This window comes from Neophocaena asiaeorientalis, unplaced genomic scaffold (genome assembly GCF_003031525.2).
Source record: "Neophocaena asiaeorientalis asiaeorientalis breed wild unplaced genomic scaffold, Neophocaena_asiaeorientalis_V1.1 scaffold275, whole genome shotgun sequence".
NCBI lineage: Eukaryota > Metazoa > Chordata > Mammalia > Artiodactyla > Phocoenidae > Neophocaena > Neophocaena asiaeorientalis.
The window spans coordinates 8,033,628-8,053,334 of NW_020173679.1; the positions used below are offsets into that span (position 1 = coordinate 8,033,628).

Below are 19,707 nucleotides of genomic sequence, written 5' to 3' on the forward strand. Positions count from 1 at the left end.
TAAGTTTTATTTGTTTTTTTAAAAGTGGGCTTAAAAAAAAAAAAAAAAAAAAAAAAAAGCAAACAAACCAACCCTTAAAAGGTGGTTTCCTTAAAGGTTTGAGTTCTTTCAACTTTCCTGACACTATGGCTTCCATGAAAGCCTCATAAATAATTCCTGCCATAAATTCTCTCTCAGAGCTTCAAAGTGGGGATGGACCTGCCTGGAAAGGGAATATCAATCCTGAAACTGCTCCAACTCCGATCTGAAAACAGACCCCTAGAGAAAGGGGCACCAGGGGGGGCTGTGTACTGGGGAGCTGCAGCCAAGGCCCCCACTGCCTCACAAGGCCTTCTCACCTCGGCCTCTTCTAGTATCTGACATTCCAAAGCAAAGACTTTCCAAGCCAGTTTTGTTTAAGTTAGAATAAAAAACATCTTACTGTATCATTTGATTCTATCTCCCTCGGCTCCCCCCGGCCTCCTTTTGCCACAGACATGGGTCCTCCTATCAGACTCTGTAACAGCAGCAGCAGCCATGATTTAATTCGAAAAGTAACCTTCAAATTTCGTTTCCCTGAAACTAGATTTAATTTCAGCCCAGGAAGCTGTCTCTAAGCACGGGCAGACCCTGGATTTGAGTGGACACTGGAAGGGCACATTGTGTCCATTAGACAAGAAACCTCTAACTACTTTAAAGTCTGAAGCACCATTTAGAAAACAAGTAACATTAGAGTTAGTGACCTATGTTTTAAGGAGAGGAAGAAAGTTAAAAAATCTACCATAGAATTTTTCTTGATCATTTTTCAGGCAAGGTCATAGCCTTTGATTTCTAGTCTTTCTTTTGTTAAGCTCTCCGTGACTCCCTTTTCCTCCTCTTTGCAAAGCAATTATGATGAACGAAGCCAGGAGATGAGCCCCTCCAGGAAGGCAGAGGCAAGGGTCTGGGTGCTGGTGAGCCTGCCCAGCACCCATCCTGCTGGGCGCACGGGCCCTTCCCCTTTGCTACCTAAGAGTCCAGCACCCTCGAGGCGGAGGACCCCCGGCGGAGGATCTCCACCAAGTGGCAGCAAGCAGATACCTTCCTGAACACCTGAAGGATGGATGGTCAAACAGAGGTGTGAGCGAGGGCAGTAAAGGATGGTACAGAACAGCCCAAGTCAACTGGCAAAGCAACTGAAGTAACTGGAGGCCTTCTCTCCCATGTCATTCCTGTGACACTTACTGCAGCTAAAAGAGAAAGAGCATCTTCCACAATGGCCTCTGGAAGCAGGCGATCCTGTTCTGTCACAGAAGGAGGCTACCGGCAGTAGGCTCCTCCTTCCTCCTCTGGCAGTATTTCCACGCACGACGGAGATAACCAAGGAGGAGACAAATGACCAGGCCTGGGGCCAGGGTTCAGGTGGACCCTCTTCTCTGCCCCCAGGTGTCCTTTTGCTCTTAGTGGTGGCAGGAAGTCCGTTATAATTCTGGGGTCCAGAAAGCAAAGCCTGCCATGTTCACTTATCTATGAGCATAGGGAGACAAGCATCATTGAAAGTGTTTTCAATTTGACAAGGATCACTGAAAATGACCTCTGGATTCAGAGGGAGACATCCAAGTTTACACTTAAGAGTTAGATTTCTTTGATCAAAGGGAGCTACAACAATCACAAGGTCACTGCCTGGCATTATCATAATCATAATGATGACAAAGACCATCAAGTTCATCACCAGATAGTGAAACACTCCCTCCTTGTGGGATATTTGTATATGACATCATGGCACTAATTCCAACTGTACCACTGTCATTACTAACTCCAAGAACAGAACTGAGACTCTGAGAGAAGAGGCTCCCTCCCAGTGGAGACAAACAGCTCACAGGAGCCCTGCTGTGAGGAACTACAAGCACCCCACTGACCCCCACTGTCACGGCCCAAGTCCCACGGTCCTTTGAAATCCATCAGCGATAGCCTTGGCTCTTTCCTTCTTAAAAGGTCAACAGCAGCCACTGTCCCAAACCTGCTGAAAAGTCTCTTCCGCTAAATGAAAATTACGTAACTATGTTCTAAATAAGCCCTAATTTCAGAGAATATACCTGTCCCATTTTTAAGCTCACTACAACCCTTTCCCTGAATGGAAAATGTAAGGATTAGTCACGGCAAAAAGAGACAGAAGGGGAAAAGGTTAAGTTTTTTCCTCTCAGGTTCTAAAAAAGACCAGATGTCTCTTCCTTTTGTCTCTAAGCCACCCCAAGAAAAATTAAAATTATATCACAATGAAAAGAAAAAAGTATTATGTTGTCTTGAACAACAGACAGAGATATCCAAAGACAGAAGTACAGACATCAGAGGTGGTCATATGGGGACCTATCACACAAAAGGAAGCCAAAATACACCAAAAAATAATTGGGAGATTCACTGGATCCCCTCTGGGTTTTTGTTTTTTTGTTCGTTTTTCCCCCCCTTTTGTTAGGCCACATGCTTCTAACAAGATTCTCAGCACAGGAAAAAAGAAAAGAGTACAGAGCAATGGGGACGGGGGCCAGGAGCGACAGAAAAAGTGCTGGACGAGAAGGGACGAGCACTTAAGCCACAGGATCACACACAAGAATAACCATCAAGAATCACAAAGAGGAATGAGAGGTAACACTTTCTTTATCTCTCGGAAGGCGAGTGAGGGCGCTCGGCAGTCTCCTAGTACTTCGGTTGGCTTGGGCATCTGCGGGAGAGTTTTGACCTGTGGGCAGAAAAGGGATCAGAGGATCAGACAGACGGCAGGACTGGAAAACTGGATCTGGGGCTCTTGCACTCGCAGGTATTCCTCCTCTGTGCTCCCCTCCTTGCATGTCCTCCCGTCCTGCACCGCAGGCCCGGGTCTCTAAGCCCCTGAACAAAGAGGCCGGCCAGTGGTCCTCCTCACTCTGGGGACCCTGGGACACAAGCCCCTCACAGGATCTGAGGCTGGATCATATGGCCGAATATTGGGAGACCGTTAAGGTTCTCACAATCTTCCCTTTACTCGGTCCCACAGACCCCAGCTGTAGACTCCTTAAGAATAAAAAGTCAAAGCAGGAGATTAACTGGGTACAAATGTGACCAGAGTCTCCTTGGCCATTCGGGACACCAGATGCCACCTTATGAGAAGCTGAGGCTTCATCGCCACCTTACAACCACACTTACACTCCTGTCCTTCCTCTATTTTAAACTTGTTTGCAACAAGACTTCCTTTTCTGTTTATGTTGACGTCCCTGGAACCAAAAACCAAGGAGAGGAAGCAAACACAGGAACAACTTCTTACCGTATTGTGCCAGCAAGGAGTGGGTTAAAGGCATATAACCAGTCGTTCATGTCTTTGTCATTGAGAGCCTGCAAAAGGACCCCACGGTGCTTTGTGCATACAGCAAAGGTGTTCGGTGTCTGAAAGAGACACAGGAAGATGAGAAAGTTACTATGGATACTGAACAATGGGGACCACCAGCCATATTCAGCGGGCACACGGCCCTTCACACTGAAGGTTCAGAGATACCAAATACAAAAGAGAGATTCCACACCCCACGATGGAGTTCAGAACTCAACAGGGAAGGTTCTGCGTGGCAATGAAAAGCAAGAGAGGGCAGGACTGACCTTCACCATGGCCTGCTGGTCCTCGCTGTATTCCACCTGTGCTGTGGACAAGTTAATGATGCCACGCTCCACCGGGTCTTTGTCACTGTTATAGATGAAGACATAGGGGCGACGGACCACGACAAAATGTTTAGCCCAGTTGCTGGAAAGTGGCTCCTTGAAATGCAGATATCCTTTCTTAGAGACCACTGAGCTGAAAAGGACAGTACAAGAGAGGTTAGTTTCTCACAAAAATAAAGCGATCATGAGGCGAGGGCCATCAAAACAGACCTAGGCCAAGTCCCTAGGCTGAACGAAACAGGTAAATGATCTACTTGGTCTAGAATCTTATCTGCTGAAGAAATGCAGCGAAAGAGCACAAAGCACCACCACCACATGCTGTGCCGGGTGGCGGTGATACACCTGGAGTGGAAACCCAACCAGCACTCTTTCACCCTGATTCCATTTGCATTAGACTGTAATGCAGACCTCATGTAGAAGAGCTGAAAGTAAATTCCTGCTAATTTGTCTTTTAATACCTGGCATCCCTGTTCAATATAGTACTCACCCTGGTCTAATTTCTTCAATATCTGGAACAAGATTGAGAAATTCATTTTTTCCTGCTCGGGCCAAATAGGGCGTTTCCACAGTTGGGACTATCTGAAACTGTTCAAATTCTGGGCAGGGACTAGAGGCCCGGGAATTGGCTTCTGGGGTCCTTGAAAAGAGAGAGGTTAGGAAGAAAGGGGTAACAGGTGCTTCAGTAAGGTCAATACACAACCGTCTCACCAGGAGGAACAATGCCTATCCCCGAACACCAGGGACCTTGCAAACATCAGTTCCAGAGAGCTTGGCTAAGAAGACAAAGCTGGTGTCCGAAACGTAATCCCAAATTCACCTGGTGTCATCCTTCGGCAGTTACAAAGGAAACTCATCACTGATGACCACCAAGTCACTCAGTCTCTCTTCCTACCCTGACGCCCTCTCAACAGAAGGGTACTGAATATGAACTCCATTCCTTTATATGTTTCTATTTAGTCTCAAGGCCATACCTAGGGCACCACCTAGGGCAGTGGTTCTCAAAGTGAGGTCCCTGATCAGCAGCATCAACTTCATCTGAAAACTTGTTGGAAATTCAAATTCTCAGGCTCCAACTCAGACATACAGAATTAGAAACTCTGAATGGGGTTCAGCCACCTGGGCTTTAACAAGCCTCCCAGGTGATGCTGATGCCACTGAAGTCTGAGGACCACTGCCTGAGGGGCTGGCAGAGCGAGCAAACACATGGGAAGAACCTGGGCCCCTGGACGGCTGTCTGGAGCAGAGCTGCTCCACCAACCAGGACCAGCTCTGAACCGATGTGAGAGAGATAATCCCCCACGCTCTGTATTGTTATCTTTGTAGAGCAGCTTCGTCTAATTAATTGCATTTCACCAATTCCAAAAAGCCCATTTTTCTCAAACTTTACCATTTCTCGAATTGGGATGCATCTTGTAACTGATGGCATGTCACATTTTAGTTGGCACTGCTTTTTCTTTTAGTGGCATATAAAAATAATGTCTTAGAGTTGACGGCATCCCAGATTCAATTAAATTACCTGGTTGTGTTATTTTCTCCAGCCCACTGCCTCAGTGTTGCTACAGGAAGATAGGCAGCTGGGTGATAACCAGGTGGGTTGTGACAGGTGAGCATAATGAATGGAGACAGGGCAAAGGAGACTGATGGCGCAGGGCACAGCAGCGATTCTAATGCTGAATTCGTGGAGCCATTCATGGGCTTCATCTCTATTCTTCTTACCTATATGCTTTCTTGTGTCATTAAAATATTTTTTCCAAAGTAGTTTCAAAATATTTTTCCCAGGATGGGGCTTCCTGTGTCTGATCTGACTGGGGAGACAATCAGGGGTGTGAATACAAGAACAAATCACGCAAAAGGGGATGAAGAAGAGAAGTCAGTGACTTGATGCAGAAAGTTAGTAAAACGTATGACGTTAAGAGACGTCAGCAGCATCTTCCCAGTCACTGTGACATCCAGAAAAGGCTCCCACATGTTTCCCAAGGCTGCCTAGGGGGACGGTGCTGCCCTCGGTTGAGAACCACTGAGCTAGCGGAAGGTTGGCATTTCCCTTGGTTCTTACATTAGCTTTTGTCAGTGAAATCTGGGTACTTACTTCTGATCCAAAGAGTTGCCCCTAGCATCTATCAAAGAGGGGCAGGTGGAGGAGGGAGTGAGGGTAGCACTGCTAAAACTGGACACAGAGGGATCCCGTCCGACTGGAGAGATATCAGACAACTGGAAGAACACAGAACACATCAAGTGAGATTCAGATGAACAAAACCACCTCTGCAGTAAGACGCTTTGACAGCCAGTGACCTCATGTTCATAAATCCTCTTCTGTTTCAGGTCATTCAAGAAAACAATCGTTATGAATGTTTTATGGCCAAAGTGTCAGAATAGGAATCAAGACATTTATAAAAGAGGCAAGGCTAGCTTTTTATATTTATAAAATATGTTTGTATTTTATATTGCTACAGCTTCCTGCATTAACTAAATGACCCTATCTATATGTGCCGAGAACTAAGAACAAAAGGCACTGTTCTAAGAATATGGCAGAGGCCCTGCCCTCCTGGAGCTTCCGCTTTAAGTGGAGAAGGCAGATAATAAACCAATCAACAAACACTTTAAGAAGTGTCAGGCAGGGATCAGTGCTACAGCAAAAAGTAAAGCAGAGAAGCAGGTTAAAAGGTTTCAGAGAGCTGCTGGCCTTACATAGGGTGGTTAAGGAAATCCGCTCCAAGGAGGCAACATCTGAGCAGAAAAATGAAATAAAGAACTGAATCATGGGACTATCTGGGAAAATTCACAGCCACCTTGAGGTACACAACCTCAAGGTGGAAAGCTTGGAGTGTCTAGGGAATAGCAAAAAAGGTGAAGATGACCAGAACAGAGTGAATGATGCAGAAATTCTTTAAAGTGTTCACCTCACTCTTTGTTGAAGGCAACAAAATTTCATGCCACCAAGAACCTCAGGACTTCTTGTGCCTTGCCATATAATAATATATCACCCCCTGCAGAATACTCTTCTCCAAGGGATTCAGGGAAAAGCCCAAATGTTTCCCATCTCATAATTACTCTAAGAGACACAGAAGAATACTTTTATCTTCAGAAGTCAGTGTTCCGACTGAAAAATTAAATAAACGAAAGAGCAGATATGCCACCTACATCCTCACATGTAATCCTCACATGTAATCCTCACATGTAACGCCCTGCCCATCTCAAGCCACATACATCCTCACATGTAACGCCCTGCCCATCTCAAGCCACATACATCCTCACATGTAATGCCCTGCCCATCTCAAGCCACCTAAAAGCAGCAAAGCCTGAGGACAGGAAATGAGAGCTGCTCACCTTGCAGCCACTGATGCTGCCGTGCACCTGGCTGAATTCTCGGTTGAAAGTGTGGGTGAGAAGTTGCAGGCACTAGGGAAGAGAGAGGGAAGCGTAAGTTTCAATGGTTAAACAAAGCCCGGGATTAAAGCAGGAAGGGAAAATAACATGCCTACGACTCACAGTGGAGCTCAGGTGCTGCTCAAACAGCTCTAGAAATTAACTGAGTACATAGCAAGAGAAGCCTGGTACATGCCTCACAAAGACGATAAAATGAGTGGATAAAAAGCCATTCTCATGACTACAAGTGAATTACCGTAAACACCATAGTTTAAAGCGTTTAAGAATGCGACAGCATCCCTTTCATTCTCCATTTGCCCTGGTACTAAAAGGCATGGAGGTTTCTGGATGGACATACATTCCCAAATCAACTAGACGCCATTCGATTATTGAAAAGAACACAAAATCCCTCTTATTTCTATATTCCACTGTCAGCCAGTTGCCCAGACCCACATGCCTGGTGGTCACCCTCAACAACCTCTCTGCCCTCTCCTGCTGTTATCCAGGCAACAAGGAATGCGGATTCTACCTTCCAAACGTCTCTCCCGTGATTCCTCTTCATCCCACCCACCCCCGCCATAGTTAAAAACTTTACCGTTTCTCATCTGGATTACTGAATTCTTTCTGCCTCTGGCCTGTCTCTTCACCACAAGTCCATCCTCTTTACTGCTGCCAGAGAAATCTTTCTAAAACAAATAGCTGTTTGAAACATTTCCAAGTCACTCCCGGGATATTCTGGACGCTTTAGTCCAGCACATAGACGCTTCGTGATCTGGCCCTGCCCTATCTCTCCACCTCCATCTCCCGTCCCTCTCCTGCACGGATTCCCTCACACTGATCATGCAGGACGCCGCTGGCTCTCTCCTGCGCATCCTTCCAAGGTCAGTCCACGAGTGCCCTCCTGGGCAGGCCTCTCCTCCGGCTCCCACAGCATTCTCGACCAAACCTCTATTGTAAGCTTGCCACCCCTTCGCCTGGTGTCAACTTATTAAGGGTAGAAGTTAAGTCTCATTTACTTCTATATTCACAGTGTGAGCACAGGCCTTGAACAGAGGCCCTCAAAGAAAGATGAAAATGCAAGTGAAAAAAACAGAAACACCAGCTCACAGAGCCTCACGGGGGAAAATGCTCAGCAGAGGCAGGGAGCCACACCTTGGTAGCCAGCTCTTTCTCTCGATCCACCAGGCTTTCAATGTCTGTGGAGTCGTAGCCACTGCTCTCACTGGGTGTGATGGCACTTTCAAAGGTGGTGGTTGAGATCTGAGAGGAGATGCTGGTGGAGGTGCTGAGGGTCCCACTGCTGAGGCTGGGGGACAACGAGTCGCTCAGGGATCTGGGGATGCTGTCACCAAGTCTCTCACGGAGCAGCAGGAAGTGGCGGGTTTTCTCCACCTAAGAAGATCAACACTACAGCCTCAGCAAACAGAAAGCTCATCAAGATCTTAATAAGCAAAATATTATGCCTCCATCATGATCGAAAACTGCAAAGCCAGGATCACAGACAGGAGGTGAGTGTAAGACTGATGCTGCGGGAATCTTGCCCGAGAGTTCACCTGTGCGCCCCGTGCCCCGCCGTACCTCGTGCAGGAGCTCCAGCTTCTCCAAGTCCCACTGGTGCTCAAGGATGAGGCTGTCTCCACGAGGCCGCCAGCCTGCTAAGTTCTCTTCTCCCCGCACATATGCCACTGATGTATCCAAGATTTTCCTTCTCCTCCTCTGCATGCCTGAGATAAGAGGAAACAACTCTTTTTTCCAGAAAAACATCCAATTCCAATTTTAGCTCAAAATGACTTCATAATTCACATTATATGGCACACTGAGACAGTTTAGTCTCAAGATACATGGGATTTTGATTATTAATAAAAATTTATCCCTTTTGCCCCAAAGCAATTCTCTAAACTTCTTTTAAAAACTGAGTTTTATATTCTTTAATAATTATGAAGCTAGTAATGCCTCTTGAGAAAATGCTAGTTTTTTTTTTTGTTGTTGTTGTGGGTTTTTTTGCGGTACATGGGCCTCTCACTGCTGTGGCCTCTCCCGTTGCGGAGCACAGGCTCTGGACGCGCAGGCTCAGCGGCCATGGCTCACGGGCCCAGCCGCTCCGCGGCATGTGGGATCTTCCCAGACCGGGGCGCGAACCCGTGTCCCCTGCATCGGCAGGCGGACCCTCAACCACTGTGCCACCAGGGAAGCCCCAATGCTAGTTATTATGTTAAGTGAAAATACAGAGATTAAATAGCCTGTACGCTATTGTTCTAAATATATAAAAACACATTCATGGGAAAAAAGTGGGAAAGATGTGAGCTACCTCACATTTGGTAGCTCAGTTAAGATGGTAGATGACAGACTGGTTTAGCCTCCATTATTTCCCAATAATTTTTAAAAATATTATGCTGGTTTCACATACAAGAGACATGAATTTATGTTAATTAAAAAATTTCTGAAGGAACTATCTAGACACTATAATTAGCTGCTATTGGGACTTGGATTCATACTCAAAGTCGTCTTTTTTTATCTCAATCTTACCTGTGGGCCTTGGCCTCTTTTCCACATATGTTCTCTAAACCGACTCAAATTTACATTAACTGTTTTTAAAAACCCTGACTTGTGTCCACGTTCCAGTTTACAAACATGGAAACATAGAGTGCTGTTGAAGGCCACTAAACTGGAGGAACAACAGCAGTTCAAGGAGACATTAAAAAGGACACAGAACAAGTTCAACTTGATAATTTGTCTTTCTAGAGCATAGGAAGTTCAAATTCTAGGTTGACAGCACCTGTAAAGTTATATTGTCAAGTTATCTTTGGGGTTAAGGTTGAGAGGGAAATGGTTCTGAAGTTTTCCAAGCCAAATTCACTCTAACACGCTTGAATTTGTTATAGCATTCCACAGCCCAGCAACATTTTGTCCCATACAGCTTTTATAACTGTATTGCATGTCATAAACCAAACAGTGCTGCAACTCAGAAAAAGGAAACTCCCACCACCACCACCACCAAAGTGGCTTGTAAAATATAACTGGCTTCTCAAAAATGTGTATCTATCCTACAAGGGTGGGGTAGATTTTTGATATAATGTACTCCAGTCAAATGCAAAGGTAACTATCACTTTCCTGATCCATAGAGCTTACCTGGACTACCTGTGTCTGCCATCTTGCATAAACTGAGTTCGTAAATTCCAGTGACTCGATTTCTATTTGAATTAAAACAAATAAACAACTGTTTAATTTCATATAGCACAAAACCAGGAAAATCTCAATTCTCTCTGCTTAAAACACTGTCTCCTCCACTGGGTCTGCAATCCACCCTCAAATATAATTACAGACATTTCTTATCAGTCACTGTTCTTTTCCTGTTCTGAGCTTAAGAATAAAACTGAATGATAGACCCAGCAATATGCAGGAGCTCCAGCTTCTCCAAGTCCCACTGGTGCTCAAGGATGAGGCTGTCTCCACGAGGCCGCCAGCCTGCTAAGTTCTCTTCTCCCCGCACATATGCCACTGATGTATCCAAGATTTTCCTTCTCCTCCTCTGCATGCCTGAGATAAGAGGAAACAACTCTTTTTTCCAGAAAAACATCCAATTCCAATTTTAGCTCAAAATGACTTCATAATTCACATTATATGGCACACTGAGACAGTTTAGTCTCAAGATACATGGGATTTTGATTATTAATAAAAATTTATCCCTTTTGCCCCAAAGCAATTCTCTAAACTTCTTTTAAAAACTGAGTTTCATATTCTTTAATAATTATGAAGCTAGTAATGCCTCTTGAGAAAATGCTAGTTTTTTTTGTTGTTGTTGTTGTGGGTTTTTTTGCGGTACGCTGGCCTCTCACTGCTGTGGCCTCTCCCGTTGCGGAGCACAGGCTCTGGACGCGCAGGCTCAGCGGCCATGGCTCACGGGCCCAGCCGCTCCGCGGCATGTGGGATCTTCCCAGACCGGGGCGCGAACCCGTGTCCCCTGCATCGGCAGGCGGACCCTCAACCACTGTGCCACCAGGGAAGCCCCAATGCTAGTTATTATGTTAAGTGAAAATACAGAGATTAAATAGCCTGTACGCTATTGTTCTAAATATATAAAAACACATTCATGGGAAAAAAGTGGGAAAGATGTGAGCTACCTCACATTTGGTAGCTCAGTTAAGATGGTAGATGACAGACTGGTTTAGCCTCCATTATTTCCCAATAATTTTTAAAAATATTATGCTGGTTTCACATACAAGAGACATGAATTTATGTTAATTAAAAAATTTCTGAAGGAACTATCTAGACACTATAATTAGCTGCTATTGGGACTTGGATTCATACTCAAAGTCGTCTTTTTTTATCTCAATCTTACCTGTGGGCCTTGGCCTCTTTTCCACATATGTTCTCTAAACCGACTCAAATTTACATTAACTGTTTTTAAAAACCCTGACTTGTGTCCACGTTCCAGTTTACAAACATGGAAACATAGAGTGCTGTTGAAGGCCACTAAACTGGAGGAACAACAGCAGTTCAAGGAGACATTAAAAAGGACACAGAACAAGTTCAACTTGATAATTTGTCTTTCTAGAGCATAGGAAGTTCAAATTCTAGGTTGACAGCACCTGTAAAGTTATATTGTCAAGTTATCTTTGGGGTTAAGGTTGAGAGGGAAATGGTTCTGAAGTTTTCCAAGCCAAATTCACTCTAACACGCTTGAATTTGTTATAGCATTCCACAGCCCAGCAACATTTTGTCCCATACAGCTTTTATAACTGTATTGCATGTCATAAACCAAACAGTGCTGCAACTCAGAAAAAGGAAACTCCCACCACCACCACCACCAAAGTGGCTTGTAAAATATAACTGGCTTCTCAAAAATGTGTATCTATCCTACAAGGGTGGGGTAGATTTTTGATATAATGTACTCCAGTCAAATGCAAAGGTAACTATCACTTTCCTGATCCATAGAGCTTACCTGGACTACCTGTGTCTGCCATCTTGCATAAACTGAGTTCGTAAATTCCAGTGACTCGATTTCTATTTGAATTAAAACAAATAAACAACTGTTTAATTTCATATAGCACAAAACCAGGAAAATCTCAATTCTCTCTGCTTAAAACACTGTCTCCTCCACTGGGTCTGCAATCCACCCTCAAATATAATTACAGACATTTCTTATCAGTCACTGTTCTTTTCCTGTTCTGAGCTTAAGAATAAAACTGAATGATAGACCCAGCAATCCCACTACTGGGCATACACCCTGAGAAAACCATAATTCAAAAAGAGTCATGTACCAAAATATTCATTGCCACTCTATTTACAATATCCCAGAGATGGAAACAACCTAAGTGTCCATCGACAGATGAATGGATAAAGAAGATGTGACACATATACACAATGGAATATTACTCAGCCTTAAAAAGAAATGAAATTGAGCTATTTGTAATGAGATGGATAGACCTAGAGTCTGTCATACAGAGTGAAGTAAGTCAGAAAGAGAGAGACAAATACCGTACGCTAACACATATATATGGAATTTAAGAAAAAAAAATGTCATGAAGAACCTAGGGGTAAGACAGGAATAAAGACACAGACCTACTAGAGGATGGACTTGAGGATATGGGGAGGGGGAAGGGTAAGCTGTGACAGAGCGAGAGAGAGGCATGGACATATATACGCTACCAAACGTAAGGTAGATAGCTAGTGGGAAGCAGCTGCATAGCACAGGGAGATCAGCTCGGTGCTTTGTGATCGCCTGGAGGGGTGGGATAGGGAGGGTGGGAGGGAGGGAGGCGCAAGAGGGAAGAGATATGGGAACATATGTATATATATAACTGATTCATTATGTTGTAAAGCAGAAACTAACACACCATTGTAAAGCTATTATACTCCAATAAAGATGTAAAAAAAAAAAAAAGAAATTAGGAGTCACATATAAAAAAATAAACTGAATGATAAACTAGAAGAAATGTGAAGATTAAAATTTTGCCTTTTCTTACCACAAGAAAGAAAAGATGAGGGGGGAAAGGTCTGACTGGAATGAAATGATAAACATCAGTTTCTGGGGGGTGTGGTTAAGAAGGGGACTGACTCTTCGACTGTTTTAGTGATACTTAATTTTTAAGCCGGGTAGTGATGAACAGGTAGTCACTGTGTTATTCTTCATGTACATTCATATATCTTAAACATGAATAAATCTTAAAAAGGATAAAATCCCAGTGGTATGGTAAGCTGTTAGAAATAATAATAATGACGTTTAAAAAGAACATTTAGTCCCTACAAAATTTTTTGAGAAGTGTTCACAATGGAACATTCCTTCCTCCCCTCATTAACTCATCTATTTATCAATATTTTATTAAATGCCAACATTCAAGTCACTGCACTCCGGTTTATAGGTTGTGAACTAACCCTGAAAACAGCAGCTAGAAGACTGCTGATTCTGTACAGGGTACAACTAGAAGCTAAACTTGTCTCAAAAACTTACGAGTCTGGTGACTTTGAATAGCCGCTGCCAAAGAGGCTGCGCAGTGAGCGTGGCGGCGAGATCTTGGCATCCCGGGAATAGAAGACCATGCACACATCCTTGGTGATGACAGCTGGCTGGATACAATGATCCAGCTGAAAGCAAACAGGAGTGGGCTCCGATTAAACACAGACAGAGCATCTGTGACCACAGTCTGGGCACTACTGTATTGGGAAAGCTGCTCCCAGATGTGGGGGGTGGAGGATTTCAGCTCTACCGATGAATTCAACAGCAAATCAGAAGGTAATACGTGCAAGGTCAGGTGGTGTTGCTTGCAGATGCATTTATTTTTTTCAAAGTTTTTTTTCTGTAATAACGGCTGATATTTATTACTTGTTATATGCCAAGCACTGTTTGTTCTAAATCCTTTTCTGTGACCTCTCAACAACTTTCTGAGATAAATGCTATTATTATTACCCCTGTTTAAAAGACAAGGAAATTGAGGCACAGAGAGATGAAGTCACTTGTCCAAGGACATGAAGGCAGTAAGTGGCGGCACAGGGACTTGAACTCAGATAGCTAGTTCCAGGGTCTGCGCTGTTAACCACTACTAGGCTCTGCCCACAACTACAAAGACAAGAGGTGGTATTCTTAAAATCATACATTCTTTGAAGAATGGGAATTGGGCTGCTAAAGCTGTAATAAAAGTTATGTGACTTTCTGATTAACCAGAGACCAGGAACAGAAGTTAATATAACCAGAACAGTTAGCAAAGTACAATAAAATAACTTCACGATGTGCAGGGGGAAAGGAAGACAAAATCAGTCAAATCTTTCCTCCCCATTTCCTGTTGTAACTTTCCCACTGTTCAGGGCTGGCTGTTCACGGCAACTCAAGTTGTGGGTCTTCTCACCTCCAGGTAGGCCGACAAGGTCATGTAGATCTTTTCCCCATAGGGTGTCACTCGGTTCAGAAGGAGGGAGTTATGGAGGGAGCTATCCCACACGGCCTCAAAACGATAGAAGGTCCTAAAGTCAAAAAGGCAAGAGGGAGTCATTCAGAAGAAGCTGAAGTCACCTTAGTCCAGCCACTGCCATTGTCAGTAATGCTGCAGAATCCCACACCGACCAGCATTTCCAACTTACCAAAGTCTAACGACAGAGCAGAACCTGTGCCTCCGAGGAGGGAAAGGCAGGCGCCCATGATCTTGCCCCCCACCCATCATCAAGGAACACTTAAGCTATGCTTTTTGTTGTTTGTTTTTTGACAAGCCTGCTTCTCCTCTGCCTATAAACATAAAAATCGTGAGATCAATTGAAGGGATTAAGGTGAAAAGGAGAAATGAGTATCAACAGAAACAAAAACAGGAAAGAAAGACTAAGTAAGCTCCTCTGTCAGTCAGTGATGAGGGCCGGAAGCAAAGATTCAGTCATTTGGAAGCTGCAGTCTTTGTATCTCGATCCCATTCTGCTGAGCCTCAGAAATGTCACAAACACATCTGGGAGGGTTCATGAAAGAAACAGTATAGAGAGACTTGTTTTAAATAGAAGAATAAGAGGTTATTCTTAGCTGACATTTCAGCAAAAGAGAATGATTTTTTACACCAGAGCTAGCCAACTACTACTTATCAGTTTTCCCAAAAATTCACGTAAGAATCTTACATTCAAATAACTAGAAGCTTGATTATTTAATAAACACCCATAAACTGGTTTTTAAAGTTGCTTTAATATCTCTCTTCCCTCTTACTAGTAAAACACCATAGACCCTACTTGGCATTAAACCTTCCAGCTCAGCCAGTCTCACCTGAAGCACTGTCCTGAGTCCAACAGCAGTGTCACAGATCAACCCCCAACTCGACCCCCCGCGTCCCTCCCTCAGACCCCCGTTAGGACTGCTGGGGAAGACACTTCGCCCACCCCTTCAGAGTGAGCTTCCCATCACCACTAGCTCTCTGCACGTGTAATACATCCCACCCAATTCATCTAGAGTTCTGCACACCTTCTCCCCTGCCCAGTACGTTCCTGCTCACTCCTTCCCAAATGGTAACCTCACTGCAGCTGTCTTTTCTAGGTGTCCCATGACAAATAGCTGGCATACCTTCTCTTTAAACACATCTCCACGCTTCTTTCTCCAGAAATAAACAGAGAAAACAATACTTAAATGAACTCCGTAACCACACCTCATCCTCTGAGTGCCATTGTCTGAAGCCTGATTATTTCATCTCGTAGCTACTTCTAGAGCTAAGTCTTCTTGAAGTACAGTTGACCCTTGAACAACAGGGTAAGTTAGGGGGCTGACGCTCCATGCAGTAAAAAATCTGTGTATAACTGACAGTCGGCCCTCAGTACCCGAGGTTTTGCCTCCACCGATTCAGCCAACTGCGGATCACGTAGTATTGTGGTACTTACTACTGAAAACAATCCACACGCAAGCGGACCCGCGCAGTTCAAACCCGTGTTGTCCAAGGGCCTTCGGCTGTACGTGATACTCTCTCAGACATCTAGCTTTTGAGGCAGTGTGTATGGGTCAAGTAAATTCTCTACAAATACACCAAAGGAATATAGAGACAACTAACAGGACAAAGATGGACAAAGCAACCAAGAGACCCAAACAGCAACCACAACAAAGGATGACAGAAGCCCTTCCCCAGCTCCTGGGCTCACTGGGCTCAGCAGAGAACCCTTTATGCATCCACAAAGCTCTGTTTCAATCACATCTAAATTGTAATTTGGTTTAAGACAAATTCTAATATTGGGTGGTGAAATCCATTACTTCAGCAGAAGCCACTTGAGGGCCATGTCCCTGAGACTGCTCTTCTATTGTGTCCCAGGGTCTGCCGAGGTGCCTGGAATGGGCCTGCCTGTCGCACTGCAGGTCTGGACACCCCGTGCGGAGTGAAGTGAGGCCCCTCCTCAGGGCGAGGGCCCTGGAGACACTTGACAGCAACAAGCACTTCACTGCCGCCTGGAACCCGCCACTCATCAAGCTCCACACCAGAACCTAAGCATCTCCTGCTGCCAGTAATCAGGGTTCAAGGTTCCCTTTCCACTGAGGCAGATGTTTTGAATTTGTGTGAGAAAGCCTCTTCACATTTCTGTTTTCTGGTTTTCACTTAACCTAAAGAGGAAATTTCACTGGCAGAAACTTGGCTAACATAGAAAAATTCTGACATCACTAAAATCCCCCTGTATTGGGATGGAGGGAAAAAGGTGGGGTTGTTTTTCTGTTGTTTTGTTTGGTGCCTGGGAGTTACTGCAGCACATTCTTTTGAAATACTCACCAAGGGTGGCAACTCTTGAGAGGTGGTCATAAGAAATACAACCAAGACTGAAGAGAAATGTCAATGAAATCAAGCTAGCAAGAGAATTTGGAGTTAGAAACAGGGCTGAGTCCTGAGACATGCTGTCCTGTATGGCGCTAAGGTGGTCAGGAAATAATCCCAAATGGATTTCTCAAGATGTTCCGGACAACGGCAGTGTGTGTGTATATGTATGTGTGTGTGTGTATGTGTTGTGTGCGTGTGTATGTGCATCTTTAAAAAAACATTTAGGCTAAATTATCATGTATCACTTCCTTCAGTTTTCTTCCCTAAATGAGATGAAGAGAGAGATGGGGGAAAATTTCCTTTACTACTGAACCAGGAACTTTTTCTTTTCCAAAAGCAGAAAATAAATAGATGAGACAAGCAGTCCTGACAGGAGAAAGAGAAATGTTTAAAAATAAAAAAAATATTTCTCACAGACTCAGCTACTCAAATAACTAAATTGGTCTCTACTACTACACAGGACAAAACGAAGAAAAAAGTGAACAATTATGCAAGCCTGAGATTCCTTATGAAACGAGGGGAGTAACATTCTACTTTGTAATGTGGAAGAGGAAAACTTGAAGGGGCATAGAATAAAATGGGCAAGTTTACTAAATGGAATGAGAAAATAATTAAGAACTCTACAAATTACTTAAGAGCCTACATGTGAAACTATACATGCATCAGAAAAACCCAGGGCACAAGGGTGCAGAATAAGGTCTTGCTCTATCCTAGGTGGGCACAAGTTTACATGGCGAAAACTATTAAATTAAAATAGCAGTCAAAGCTACATAAGACATAAAGCATTCTGATAAGCTAGAATCTTTATGTGCAAAAAAAAGCAAACAGAAAATACCTAGGAATATCCTTATCAAGAAAGAGCCTGTAAAAACACAGAAAAAGCTTTTGTTAGTGCAGCAAAAGAAAAAAAAGGAAAAAAGAGAGGGAGAGAGAGAGGGGAGAGAGAAAAAATATGTATATAAAAACACAAGTTTGCTGATAAGCAAAAGCGAATTCAAGTGGACAAACAATTAACAGAGAATCCCATGGGACACAATTTGATAAAGGGCTTACAATGACATGGGTCCCTCTACTGAGACGTTCAGTTAAGGAAATGCTGGGCACAGAAGGGAGAGTGGAGACCACCTCTATTAACATCCCTTTAGGAGGTGACTTACTATTGGAAATGGTAGGAAGTTGCTGTGGAGTTAAGAGAAAACCAAGTCAGTAGGTAACAGAATCGCAGGGCTGGGAAGAAAAGGAGTAATGGCCCTTGTCAGCTACGCTCCACTATCAATATATCACAAGAGCCCTCTAATTACGTATGTAATACACCCAACTGGAGTTCTGTAAGTTCAACTTTAAACATTAAACCTTAGGCAAAAAGAACAAAAGCTCTCTTAACCAAACTCCATTTAGCCACTTACCAAATGAACTTATGCTCTCCACATCCCTACAATGTATAGACTGACGTCCATTTCTCATTATTCTAAAATAAAGAGGTAGCTCATTGCCCAGAAAATTTGCTCCAAAGAGCTGAGTTTCATGCTTCTCAAGTGTCAGTACTACAAACCTGTTTATGTGGTTGTGTTTGTTATAATAATTATCTAATTTAATTAAATATTAGATAAATCACTGAAACATGAGGGCAAAAAGAATTTTTGCTTAGTGTGAAACACAAAACTAAGTGTGAAAAATAAATTGAACATTTAAAAAAGACTTGATAATGGTGAACTGTTTAAAAAACAGCTGTTAAGTTTGGGTGAGATCAATGTAAAAGAAAGAGGGAAATAAAATTTTGATGATATATGATAAAAAGTTTAAAGGATTTTGCACTTAGATTTTATTCATAGGCTTCTAGTTCCACCAAATTGAAAAACATAGGTGATGAATTATGGGTGTGGCTTTGCAAGAAAGACAGTCAGAAGTCTAATAAATGAGCCTACAATTAAAGAAAAGGCCTTGGCCCTATAGCAGGAGCTTGACAAATTAATGTACATTTATATACTTTAAGTTAAAACAAGTGTTTAAAGTCTGTATCTTCTTTTTAAAATTTTTATTTATTTATATTGTGGCTGTGTTAGGTCTTCGCTGCTGTGCGTGGGCTTTCTCTAGTTGCGGCAAGCTGGGGCTACTCTTCCTTGCAGTGCACGGATTTCTCATTGCGGTGGCTTCTCTTGTTGCGGAGCACGGGCTCTAGGCGCACGGGCTTCAGTAGTTGTGCAGGCGCAGTAGTTGTGGCGCATGGGCTTAGGTGCTCCGCGGCATGTGGGATCTTCCTGGACCAGGGCTCAAACCCGTGTCCCCTGCATTGGCAGGTGGATTCTTAACCACTGCACCACCAGGGAAATTCCTCTTTTTATTACTCTTGACTTTAGCAATTTTTTTTTTTAAACTTTTTTTTTTTTCTAACCTTTTCGGCTGTGTTGGGTCTTTGTTGCTGCATGCAGGCTTTCTCTAGGTGCGGCGAGCAGCGGTTACTCTTCATTGCAGTGCATGGGCTTCTCACTGTGGTGGCTTCTCTTGTTGTGGAGCACGGGCTCTAGGCACGTAGGCTTCAGCAGTTACAGCACACGGGCTCAGTAGTTGTGGCACGCGGGCTGTAGGCACGCGGGCTCCAGTAGTTGCAGCACGTGGGCGCAGTAGTTGTGGCACACAGGTTTCGTTGCTCCGCGGCATGTGGGATCTTCCTGGACCAGGGCTCAAACCTGTGTCCCTTGCGTTGGCAGGTAGATTCTTAACTGCTGCGCCGCCAAGGAAGTCCCAGCAACTTTTTTGATTAACTCTAAGCTTCTACTGGGAAAGATAAACTGCTTCTAACAAAGCCAAATTCATCTTCTACAGCATGTGACATGCTGCCGGACAGGAATCAAAGGACTTTTGAAGGTTACTCTAATGTAGGCAAGTTTAACATAACCAGCACTTCAACCAAACACCATTTTTCCCTGTTATGCTAAGTACCATA

At 43.8% G+C, this 19,707-nt stretch overlaps 1 protein-coding gene across 2 annotated transcripts in view; it reads right to left on the bottom strand.

The window, feature by feature from the left end:
* Positions 1–20: 20 nt before the first annotated feature.
* Positions 21–19,707, bottom strand: part of KIF1B (kinesin family member 1B) — a 135,078-nt gene continuing 115,391 nt past the window's right edge. For both annotated transcript variants that reach the window (XM_024749699.1, XM_024749698.1), the window contains 11 exons: positions 14,352–14,466; positions 13,460–13,593; positions 11,951–12,012; positions 8,587–8,732; positions 8,161–8,400; positions 6,970–7,041; positions 5,732–5,853; positions 4,130–4,279; positions 3,583–3,775; positions 3,257–3,375; positions 21–2,695 (listed from right to left, as the gene is read on the bottom strand). In XM_024749699.1, the coding sequence (XP_024605467.1) occupies positions 2,653–2,695; positions 3,257–3,375; positions 3,583–3,775; positions 4,130–4,279; positions 5,732–5,853; positions 6,970–7,041; positions 8,161–8,400; positions 8,587–8,732; positions 11,951–12,012; positions 13,460–13,593; positions 14,352–14,466 (1,396 nt within the window). In that variant the 3' untranslated portion in view covers positions 21–2,652. The remainder of the gene's footprint in view (positions 2,696–3,256; positions 3,376–3,582; positions 3,776–4,129; positions 4,280–5,731; positions 5,854–6,969; positions 7,042–8,160; positions 8,401–8,586; positions 8,733–11,950; positions 12,013–13,459; positions 13,594–14,351; positions 14,467–19,707) is intronic.